The sequence below is a fragment of the Notechis scutatus genome, chromosome Z (genome assembly GCF_049901735.1).
Source record: "Notechis scutatus isolate UNSWTSFEM ecotype Mainland chromosome Z, rNotScu1.2, whole genome shotgun sequence".
Taxonomy (NCBI): domain Eukaryota; kingdom Metazoa; phylum Chordata; class Lepidosauria; order Squamata; family Elapidae; genus Notechis; species Notechis scutatus.
This window is the reverse complement of record NC_142025.1, coordinates 140,458,390-140,471,370: the sequence shown is the minus strand read 5'-3', so window position 1 is coordinate 140,471,370 and position 12,981 is coordinate 140,458,390. Positions and strand designations below refer to the sequence as shown.

The window sequence follows — 12,981 nt, the reverse complement described above, 5'->3', positions numbered from 1 at the left end:
GTTCATCACAATAAAATAGGATGTACCAACTAAGAAGGCTTTCTATACTCCTGTTCAGGAAGTCTCAAGATGGCCAGAAGTTCAGGAATGCTACAGTGATAAACATCCAGAGTGCCAAGATCACATTCAAGCAGAGGAGAAGGATGTAATAGAATAATAGAGTTGGAAGAGACCTCAGAGTCTAGTCCAACCCCAATATACAGTACAACTCAGGATGAGCCTCCTTCAAGATGAGGCTGCTTATAAATGAAATGGTTAATTTCTTTGGATCTGCAAAAATGTAACATGGACAATACCTGAACTCCTAGGATTGCTATGGTGAGGTAGCGGTAGTTACAGAAGCATCTATTGAATAGTATGCATGTCAATAAGAAATACTATAATGAAAGTACTAAATGAAATCATTCAGTGAGGGATTCCCTGTTATACGTATGGGGAAAAAAATCAAGAAAAACCATTATATGAAAATCCAAATTTGGCTATCGACTATGAAGGCAATGATATATCCCAATGTTTTAGATTTCAATAAGGTAGTAAGATACAAAGAGCTATTGGATGAGAAAGGAGAATTAAAATCAAATCAGGAGTTAAAGGCCCAAGAACTTGAGATTAAATGGTGGCCTTATTTACAAATTCGGACAAGGTACAAAAAAGATTTAGAATAACACAGCTTCTAAAAAGACAAACAGAAATTAGATAAAACAATACAGGGAACAGGGGAAAAATGATCACCAAAGCATATAATTATCTTTTAAGATTTAAAATGGAGGAAGAAACAGCAAAAGAGACTATAGTAATATGGGCCAAAAATTTTGGGTACAGCCTTGAATTGGAACATTGGGAAACATTGTGGGAGAAAAATTATAAGTCAACAATGTCAGCTGCTACAAAGAAAATCTGTACAAAATATTCTACCACTGGCATTTACCCCAGCAAGATTCCAAACAGATCAGCAAAATGCTGGAGATGTAACTATAAACAAGGAACTTCTTTCACATGTGGTGGACCTGTCCTAAAGCTAGCAAATACTGGCTAAAAGTAAAGAATTGGTTAGAAGAAATTACTAAACAAAAAACTGAGATGAAACCAGAACTATTTTTATTGGGCATACTAAAACAAAATATCTGCAAAAAACTGCAATACATTATGATACATATAATAACAATGGCCAGAATTGCCTTCACTCAAAACTGGAAACAAGATAACACTCCCTCTGACATAATGGTCATAAGAAAGATTCTTGAGTGTGCAGAGATGGATAGGTTAAATATGGAGTTAAAAGACAGAGAAGAAATGCCAAATTTGGCTACTTTAAGAAATGTGGACTTGAAAAAGTGGAAGCTAAAGTTCACTTATTTTAAAGTGGCCATGTTCAAAAAACCTTGGTTTACATCATTAATTTACATCATAGAAGTAAATTAAAATAGATATTTTCTTTAGGTCTTTCTTTTGCAATGGGAATTAGAAGGGTTTTGTGACATTTCTTCAATTCCATGAAAGCAAATCTCATCTGTTTGGGAGATGAATAGATATACTTGAAAAATCCCAGTGCCCCAATCAAAAATAAAAAAGATTATATGCCAAAGGGATCTTATATTGCTGTTTCCTGTTTTTTGTTCTTGTCAATCAGAAAGATCGGCAGTTTGAATCCCTAGCACCACGTAACGGAGTGAGCTGCCGTTATTTGTCCCAGCTTTTGCCAACCTAGCAGTTCGAAAGCATGTAAAAATGCAAGTAGAAAAATAGGTGCCACTTTTGGTGGGAAGGTAACAGCGTTCCATGCGCCTTCAGCAGACTTTACCAGACTCTCTTTCCTTCTGGTTTATATAGATACTGATAATCTCTTTACTTTTCTCTGCTTTTTCTATCATCTGACTTTCAACTTGTCTGTCAAGTTTTACACTAACCAAGACCACACTTGGAAAATTGCATCCAGTTTTGGTCACTACAATATAAAAAAGATGTTGAGACTATAGAAAGAGTGCAGAGAAGAGCAAAAAAGAAGACCAGAGGACTGAAGACAAACATATGAAGAACATTGGAGGAATTGGGTATGTCTAGTCTAGTGAACAGAAGGACTGGGGGTGACATGATAGCAATGTTCCAATATCTTAGGGGCTGCCACAAAGAAGAGGGGGTCAACCTATTCTCCAAAACACCTGAAGGCAGGGCAAGAAGCAATGGATAGAACCTAACAAAGGAGACAATCAACTTAGAACTAAGGAGGAATTTCCTGACTTAGAACAATTAATCGGTTGAACAATTTGCCTCTAGCAGTTGTGGGCGCTCCATCACAGGAAGTTTTTAAGAAGAGATTGGACAACCATTTGTCTGAAATGGTATACTGTAGGGTTTCCTGTCTGAGCTGGTAGTTGGAGTAGAAGACCTCCAAGGTCTCATCCATCTCTGTTATTTTTTATAATTTGTTATAGATCCTAGAAAAGCCAACCCAGGTGACGACACCAGAAGTGTCAAACCCTGTAATTAGCTGTCTCATAGTGGATATCCTCAGCCTCTTTCTGCTACCTCCAACAAACTGAGAGGGGGAAGAGTGGTTGAAATCCACAGATTATAATTGTAATGGACCTATAGGGTTTCATCCTCCTTGCATCCTCCGTTCATCTGACCTCAGTTTTATAGTCTTACAATGCCTCTTTTTCTCTACATAGCTTGAACTATCCTGAAGTCTTCCTATTAAGAAAATGGACAGAGGACTTTTACTTGTATTCTATCAGAAAAATACATTAAAATTAAATTAAAATAAGTTTCTTTTGGGGGCTCTTCCCTTATTCAAATAAATCTATCTTCAGATATAAGTAATTCTAGAGTTAAGGTTAATGTCAGCCATTGACATTTTCTAGAGTTTATTCTGTCCCTATCTATAGATGGGTGAGAAAGTGATCTGTTGAAGAGATGAAACCGATTAATACAATTGGTTATTACCTAAAGAAGACCCAATTCCTGTCTACACAAGCTGTAAATGATGGGGTTCAAGCTTAGGGTTAATACAGTGTAGAGCAGTGTGAAGAATCTCTTGCTAATCTGGTCCTTCTTCTTCCACACATTATCTCTTTCTTCTTTCATCACCCATTCTTTTTCCATATTCCTGCCTGGTAGTCTTCCTTGTAAGGAAATAATTGTTCAATCATATACTTGTTTTACCTGAATAAAAGATGTATCTTTCTGGTCAGGGTTCTTACCTTGTTGAAATAAATTATTCTTAACCCTGGGTAATCCAGGAAGAAACATCTACTCTCAGCAACTTCGGGATTTTATTTTTACCCATAACATGAGCACAATCTGATTAAGGGACGAAAACAATGACATTCTTGTATTATTACATAAAGAAGATCCATCTCCTTGATAATGCCTTCTTGAAGTAACTTTTCTTTTTTTTTTTTTTGTAAATATTTCATTGATTTTTAAAGACAAACATAAACAAACAAAAACATCAACCTTTCTTCCATAAGTATACAAGCAGTGTGCCGGTTGGTTTACAAATTTTTTGTGTGCATCCATTTCATAGTCTTCAATTACAGTTACATTGCATAATAGCTCATATTATCAATCAGAAATTGAATACCCTAGTATCATTATTAATCAATCATTTGACAATAATTTTACTCATTCATATTAATATTATTAATATATATTAATAATATTAATATTATTTTGTAACAATTCATATAATCCTCCCAAATCTATCCTAATTTTTTTTATAGATATAGTAAAAAAGAAAAAAAATACATCTTTATATATTTATTATTTTCTAAAATTCTAAATATTTCATTATTGTATTTTATTATCTAACCATTGATAGAAAAGATCCCAAATTTTATAAAATTGTTTATCCGCTTGTTCTCTAATTTCAAATGTCAATCTTCTCATTTCAGCACATTCCAATATTTTCTTAATGATTTCCTCCTGCGATGGTATTTTCTCATTTTTCCAGTTTTTAGCAAATACAATCCTAGCCGCTGTTAATACATTTACAATCAGGTATTTCAAATCTTTGCTATATGTATCAGGTAAAATTCCCAATAAAAATATCTTTGGTTTCAAATCTATATATTTTTTTGTCATTTTTTCCAACCACATGTGGATTTTAGTCCAGTATTTTCTAGCGTCCGCACAGGTCCACCACATATGGTAATATGAGCCAGGTATCTGATGACATTTCCAACATTTTTTGGATTTGTTCTTGAACATTCTTGCTATTCTTATCGGGGGGAAATGCCACCTGTAAAACATCTTATACAAATTTTCTTTATATGCTGTTGACATTGTCATTTTATAATTTTCAGACCACAATTTTTGCCATTTCTCTAAATCAATTCCATATCCAAAATTCTTCCCCCAAGCAATCATAGTTTCTTTCATTTGTTCTTCTTCTAGTTTAATTTCTAATAAATATCCGTACAGTTTTTTAATCACCTTTTCATCAGTACCTGTCAAAATCTTATCTAAGTCAGTCAATTTATCATAGAATCCTTCTGTTTTGAGATCTTTATCATACCTTGAATGTATTTGCGCATATGAAAACCAATTCATCTTTGTACCTTGTTCCTCTAGATTTTGCATCGATTTAAGTTCACCCTTTTCATTCAATATTTCCCCATATCTAACTGTTTGTTCCTTCTTGTATATTATAGGATAAGAAAATGTTTCAATAGTCAATAACCAGACTGGAATTTTCAAATAACATTGTCTTTTAGTCTTCTCCCAATTTAACCACAAAGACTCCCGTATATGATGTCTTCTGAAATATCCCCATATTTTAGTTCCCTTGTACCATAAAAAAGCGTGCCACCCCAACAACAAATCATGTCCGTCTACTGTGAACAATCTAGTATTTCTTAATGTTATCCATTCCTTGACCCACATCAAGTTTGTAGCTTGGTAATACAACTCCCAATTAGCCAAATCAAATCCTCCTCTAATTCTAGCATGTTGCAAAAGTTTTAACTTTATTCTCGCTTTCTTACCTTGCCATATATATTTCAACACAATTTTATTTAAATCTTCAAAATAGTCTTTTCCAAGCCTAATTGGAATTGTTTGGAACAAATATAGAATTCTGGGTAATATATTCATCTTGATTGTTGAAATTCTCCCTATTAATGACAATTGTAGATTTTCCCATTTTGCCAAGTCAAGCGCTATCTGCTGCTTAAGTTTAATATAATTGTTCTCTTTTAATGTACTACATCTTGCTGTGAGATGTATCCCCAAATACTTAAATCTTATTCATGACGTGAATTTTCAATAGATCTGCCAATTCTTCCTTTTGTCTTGATAACATATTCTTTGTCAAAAATCTTTGTCTTATCTTTGTTTATTTTCAAACCAGCCACCTTGCCATATGCCTCTATCTTTTCCAATAATTTTGGTGCTGCTTCTAAAGGGTCTTCTAACATAACAACCAAGTCATCTGCAAAGGCTTGCAATTTAAATTCTTCCTTTTTAATTTTCATTCCTTTTGTACTCTTTTCGTCTCTAATATTTCTATTTAGCACTTCCAAAGTTAACACAAATAGCAAAGGTGATAGTGGGCACCCTTGTCTTGTTCCTTTTCTTATATTGATAGAGTCTTTCAATTCTCCCTCTATCATTTGCCATTTGTTTGTAGTATATGGCTTCTATTGCTTGAATAAATTTTCTGGCAAACCCCATCTGTTCCAACAATAACAACATGAATCGCCAATTCACATTATCAAATGCCTTTTGTGCATCCAGAAATATCAAAGCCATTTGTTTTTCAGGGTGTGCCTCATAGTATTCCAAGGTATCCAAAATTACTCTCATATTATCCTTGATTTGTCTCTTTGGCAGAAATCCATTTTGATCAGAATGAATAAAGTTATTTAAATATTTTTTAAGTCTTTCTGCCAATATTGAAGCAAAAATTTTATAATCTTTGAAATAACTCTTCATGTGCATTCTGTTGCCTCCTCTTTTTGCAGATGTTCTAAGCAGATGGGTAATCAATCTTTTATTTGAATTCTGCATATTTTACAATAATGAATTTAGGTTACCTTTCAGGACTCTTCATTTCTTTGAATAAATCTGTCACACCCCTGGGTCATTCTGCTCTAATGGGTGTAATCTACCCCTGGTATCCTCAGAGGTTTGTTGTAATCCATAAATATGTGTACAACAACCTCATTGTTTTGAAGAGATTTTACCTGGATATACTAAGATTATCCCATAAAAGAGGCCTGCCTCCTTGCTACAAATTTCTTGAAAGCAGCTTTTATCTCTTTATTCCTTAAGCTATAAATGAGGGGATTCAGGCTTGGGGTCACCACTGTATAGAGCAGGCCAAGGAATCTGCTTCTGTTCATGGAGTATTCTGAGTTGGGACGAATGTAGGTAACAATTGCAGTTCCATAGAAAATGCAGACTACGGTGAGATGTGAGGAACAAGTGGAAAATGCTTTGCTTCTGTTTTTGGCCCCAGGCATGTTGAGAATAGTGGGGATGATGAGGATGTAGGAAAAAAGGATGAACAAAAGGGGTGTCAAGATAATTAGAGTTATTAGTATGGCAATGGCCAATTCATCCTTATAGGTATCAGTGGAAGCCAATTTTAGAACATGCTTAATGTCACAGAAGAAATAGTTGATTCTATTTGATCCACAGAAGGGAAGGGTGAAGATAGAAACAGATTGTCCCAAACTCACAAAAACACCAATGGCCCATGATACAGCAGCAAACATAGCACATTTCCTGTATTTCATAATACATGGGTATTGCAAGGGTTTGCAAATGGCAACATAGCGGTCATACGACATGACACAAAGAAGACAACATTCAGCAAGACCAAAGAGAATAAAGAAACACATTTGACAACCACAGCCCCAGAAGGATATAGTCCGGTTTTCTGAGACAAGAATCATTAACATCTTTGGGCTGATGGTGGAGGTATAGCCAATTTCCAAAAAGGACAAGTTCCAGAGGAAGAAGAACATTGGGGTGTGAAGGGTGGGATTGAGAATGATGAGGATCAAAATCAGACTGTTTCCCATCAAAGTCATGAGATAGAAGATCAGAAACATGCAAAAGAGAAGCTCTCGCATGGACTAGAAATCAGAGAAGCCTAGAAGATCGATCTCATCCAAACAGGATTGGTTGTCTTTTTTCATGGTACTATCAAGATGGAAGCCTGAGAACACAAGAGGATAATTAATTAAAGAATCAAGCAGTCCTTAACAAGGAAATAGGCTTATTATCCTTGAAACTCAGACCCTATTTCCTTATACCCCTACTAGCAAGTTAGATGAATAAAACTTTCAGTGATGTTGCACAAATGAAGAACCAACCCACTAAACATGACCTTAGGGAAAGTAGTAAGCATTAATATTACTTTTAAATTTTTTCTGATATTTTTAGGAAAATGGAATATTTTGCCTTCTGAAAAACTGAAGGTGTACTAATATGTACTGGTGATTCAAAGCTCTAAAAATTTCCATGCCATACATGACTCTTCATCTATCCCTTTTCCTGGAAAATATATTTCATATTTGCAGATATTTTGCTTCTGCCAACATCAAAGACTGTGAAGGCACCTTTAAAATCAGTTGACTCCTAGAGGACCAGAAATTTTAGAGACAGGAGAGAAGTTTGTTGTCGAACGAGATCTCCTGAGAGAAGCCTGAGGATTCACCTTAGGGGATGGACCTTAGGGGAAGGATTCTGTAGAGCAGAGTTGGAAAATCCAGTGAAACCACTTAACCAGGAAGCAGCTACTAACTGGAAGCAAACTTTGAAGTTTATAATGACATTGCAACAGAATAGTTTCCCTTTAAGTCAGTAATGCCATAACCTACAAAGAGTGATCATTCACTGCAAACAAAATCACCATGCAAGGGGAATATAATACATCCTTTAATTTTTAAAAAACAAAATAAATGGCCTTTTATCCCTTTTATTTCTGGGCTGAGTTGGGAGAGTATTTTAAGGGAAGTTAAACAGGAATTGGAACTGCAGGGAGCTTTCTTTGGGAGAGAGACAGGGGTAAAAGTAGATAACTTGAAAATGAGGCAGTGGAATTGGGTAGAGAAGGGAGAAATGTATAAGAGGATGGGCCAAGAAGTGGTAGTAGATAGAGGTAAAGATCCAAGAGAGGAATATGGGAGACAAGCTAAGAAATGAATAATCCAAGCTTTAATGCAAGTGAGAGATGATGGATAACAAAAAAGAGCTAGAAGTCAGAGAAAGGGGGACTAAGGGAATACATATCTTCACAGTATAAGGTGAATTAATAACAAGGGAATTTAGAATTTTAATGAGAGTAATTTTGAATATGTTACATGGAATAATTAAACAATTGGAGAATACAATTTAACATAAATATGTGTATGATTAATTAAACTATATAAGATTGTTGTAATGAATATGAATATGAATATTTTATTTGTAGGAAAAGGAATGACATGTAGAATTTGATCGACATAAAATAACATATTGAAATATTCAATAAAATAATAATGAAAGACTATAACTTAATAAAAACAACTGTACTATTATTAGAATTATATAACTTGTCAAACATAGATATGATGAATACTATTTTATTTTCAATAAGTAAGTTGTAAAATGTTACTAGAAAGGGGATATTAAAAATAATAATAATAGTGGCATAATTAAAAATCAGAAAGGGGATAAATAATAGAAGATTATAACTTAATATAAATTGATGAATTATTATTAGAATTACATAAGTCTGTTAAATACTACAAATATGATTAATAATATTTTATTTTCAGTTAAAAGAGTAATATTTAGAATATGGAGATTGACACAGAAATAAGATTTTTAAATGGTGAATAATCTAAGAATGAAAGATTATAATTTAACAAACTATGTGTATCAATATTAAATTTTATAAGATTGTCAGCAGTATTAAATATGAAGAATATTGTCATCTTTGTTTTAAAAAGTAAGACACTCCGGTGCCACACTGTTCACACAATAATATGTTTGTAAAAAATAAGAAAAAATAAAAAAAAATTATATATATATATATATTAATTATATTAAGTTACCCAGGAGCTTGCCCTTCCTGAAACCATCATCTGTGAACTATCCTTAAATATCACAATTCGATTCTTACTATGTTACAGAGCACCTGATTATGACATCGAACATGTAAACAAGCTAAATACATTACTAACATGGGCTGCATCCTGCCCATACCCTTTTATCTTTCTTGGTGATTTCAATCTACCTCATATTGACTGGACCCTAAATGACTGTACAACTGAAATCATACACACAACCTTCTATAATGCTATTACAAATCTGGGACTGGAACAACTAGTAACCAACAACACTAGACTAAACAACTGCCTTGATCTCATCTTCTGCAATAGTTTGAATTTAATTTACGGAATACAAACTAAAGAACCCTTTTCCAGTAGTGACCACAATATGATTGACTTTTTGTCTCAACATACGTCCACACAAAAATCACCACAATGATGTAATCCCCAATTGTAACTTCAAAAAAGGCAACTATGATCTTATACACAACGATCTCTCATCCCTTGATTGGCAATCTCTATTCACTGGATGCAATACTGTTGAAGACCATTACAACATATTTTTATTTGAAGTCAAAAGAGTCATCAAACTATATATTCCAACAACAACTCCCAAAACAAAACAAAAAAGCAGATTACCCATATCAATAAGGAAACTTCAATCCAAAAAGAGATCACTCTGGCGGAAAAACAAATCTGGTCACGTTGCCAATTTCAAAAACCGATACAAAAATTTATGCCACCAGATAAAGATCGAATGCACCAATTATCACATTAAACAAGAGGAAAACCTTCTAAGCACCAATTCCTTCCGTGCTTTTTACAATTTTGTAAACAACAAACTAAAAGACTCAAGGTCCATCCCTCCCCTTGATAGGACCTGATGGTAAAGACTGCAATGACGACACCATTAAATCCAACATCTTTAACACATTCTTGGCTCAGTATTTGTAAACAGCAATGGATCATGCCCAGTATTTCCTAGCCGTACCACAGATAACAACAATGATCTAATACATATCGATTTCACAGAAGACAATGTTGAAAAATCACTACGCAATCTAAAACCATCTCTATCTATTGGACCGGATGGAATATGTGCCTACTTCTTAAGAAAGCTATCCACTGCCATAGCCAAACCTCTAAGCATAATCTTTGAAAAATCTTTCAGAACCAGCTCCTTGCCTAACCTATGGTCACAAGCCACAGTCATCCCCATCTTCAAAAAGGGAGACCCAAGCCTAGTTGAAAATTACAGGCCAATCTCCTTATGCTGCGTCATCTGTAAAGTCATGGAATCAATTATTAACCAATCCATTATCCTCCACTTAGAGACAAACAACCTACTCTCCAATAAACAATTTGGTTTCAGAAAAAAACTATCCTGTAATCTGCAACTCTTACACTGCAAAAACATATGGACGACACAACTCGACCAGGGCAAAGCAATAGACGCAATCTACATAAACTTCTGTAAAGCCTTTGATTCAGTGGTACACGACAAACTACTCCTAAAAATAAAATCCTATGGTATCTCTGGACAACTGAATAACTGGATAGAAGCATTCCTGTCAAACAGACAACAAATGGTCAAAATCGGGAGCGTCCTATCAAATCCAGTACCTGTCAATAGTGGTGTCCCCCAGGGCAGTGTTCTAGGACCAACTCTCTTCATACTCTACATAAATGACCTCTGCGATCATATTAAGAGCAATTGCGTTCTTTTCGCTGATGATGTAAAGCTGTTCAATACCACAGACAATACTGCTACCCTTCAAAAAGATCTCGACTATGTATCTGAATGGTCAAACAAATGGCAACTTCAAATCTCAACAAATAAATGCTCTGTCTTACATATTGGCAAAAAAAAAATCAGAAAATAAAATACAAGCTGAATAGTCAAGAACTTGTTGATGACCCAAGCTCTGTAAAGGACCTTGGAATACTCACCTCTAATGATCTAAGTGCTAGAGCCCACTGCAACTACATAGCCAAAAGGCATTAAGAGTTGTTAACCTAATCTCTACGTAGCTTTTTCTCTGGTAATATCACACTACTAACCAGAGCATACAAAACATTTGCTAGACCAATACTCGAATACAGTTCATCAGTCTGGAACCCTCATTACGTATCTGATATTAGCACAATTGAGAAAGTCCAGAAATATTTCACAAGGAGAGTTCTCCACTCTTCTACTCGTTGTAGAATACCTTATGCCACCAGACTTGAAATTCTAGAACTAGAAAACCTTGAATTACGCCGTCTTCGGTCTGACTTAAGCATGGTATATAAAATCATACATTGCAATGTCCTACCTGTCAATGAATACTTCAGCTTCAACCATAACAACACAAGAGCACACAATAGATACAAACTCAAAGTAAACCGCACCAAACTTGATTGCAGGAAATACGACTTCAGCAACAGAGTGGTCAATGTCTGGAATACTCTACCCGACTCTGTAGTCTCTTCCCAAACCCCAAAAACTTTAACCTTAGACTGTCTACTATTGACCTCACCCCCTTCCTAAGAGGTCTGTAGGGGGCGTGCATAAGCGCACCAACGTGCCTACCGTCCCTGTCCTATTGTTTCTCTTATTCTTTTATTTTTCTTATATGTACCCATTTCATGTATTCACAACTATGTATACGCTTATACTTATTATCTTGTAAACAATTGGCAAATCAAATAAATAAATAAATAAATAAAATAAATAAAATAGGGGGCAATATGCTTTCTCTGTAAACCGCTTAGAGAGGGATAAGTGCTATTGCTATATGGCAAGTCACATTACCCTAACTGTTCTGGTTATTCTCTCTCTCACACCACTTTTTATTAATCCTTGATTGGAATAAAATAGAAATGGGTTTTATCTAATGAACTGATGATGCCTCAACCCATGGTGATGGATGAGGTTATTCAATGGACTCATTGGAAGGGTCTATGACAATTCACCACGGCCAACTCGCCATGGCCAATCCACCATGGCCAACTCACTGTGAGACAACTTGCCACATCCAAGTTGCCAGAGGACAACTGCGGGACAAGAGTTTCACTAATGTCAAAGAAATGGCAGAATAAAATCATTTAAAAAAGAATGCAAAAGAAGGGACAGAATGAAATGTCAATGGCAAAAATTAAAACAATCTATTATTTATTTTAAATAATTAAATACAATTGTTACATTTTCTGGCAGCGAGTTGTCACATTCTGTCATAGGAATGGAGAAAGCATGTACCTGTGGCACTCCACATAGTAGGGACCAAGGATGGGATCCTTCTTCCCCGATCACCAGCAACTAGAATTTACCCTGAAGGAAGGGAGATGAACCAGCACAACATGGTGCTGTCCATCCCTGGTCCTCTGAGTTGATCCAGAAGAATATCAAAAGCTGCTGAGAAGGCCAAGTTGGGCAGAGATGGATGTATAACCCTTGCCAGATATTTGAGGATGATCCAGATTTCTGTAATTAATGGTGGAGACAGAACACTCCCATGAAGGGAGATCCAATATCCTCCAGCTAGTAACATCCTCATAGTTGTGACACCAGAATTGTAATTTTCCCATCTCTAGATGTGTAAAACATGTATTTAATGGATTTGTCAGTGAAGGATGAGACATATGTCTGGCTCTGGACTTTTAAAAGACTGGAAAAATTTCATGAACTGATAAGGGTGGTAGTGGTAATTTCAATTCTGTACAATCAGTGGCGGATTAAGGCTCACTGCGCCCTAAGCACTGACAAATCTCGATGCCACCCTCCTTTGTACATACTGTACAATCAAAGCCAAGCTTAGGCTACATAATTTTTTTGTGGTTCCTCCTTTGGGCCTGGTGCCCTAAGCATGTGCTTAGTCTGCTTATTGCTTAATACATCACTATGTACAACGAAGCATCAATATTATATAAATATATTTGCTTTATTCTTGGTGCTGTT

The 12,981-nt window shown here is 35.2% G+C and overlaps 1 protein-coding gene across 1 annotated transcript; it reads right to left on the bottom strand.

The window, feature by feature from the left end:
• Positions 1 to 6,200: 6,200 nt before the first annotated feature.
• On the bottom strand, positions 6,201 to 7,145 carry LOC148129348 (olfactory receptor 10A4-like). Its single transcript, XM_087947283.1, has one exon. The coding sequence runs from the start codon at positions 7,077 to 7,079 to the stop codon at positions 6,201 to 6,203; it is 879 nt and encodes a 292-aa protein (XP_087803409.1). The 5' UTR covers positions 7,080 to 7,145.
• Between the last annotated feature and the right edge of the window lie 5,836 nt (positions 7,146 to 12,981).

Excerpts from the sequence above, each read along its gene's own strand:
- LOC148129348 (XM_087947283.1), bottom strand. The coding sequence starts at position 7,079 with ATGCGAGAGCTTCTCTTTTGCATGTTTCTGATCTTCTATCTCATGACT.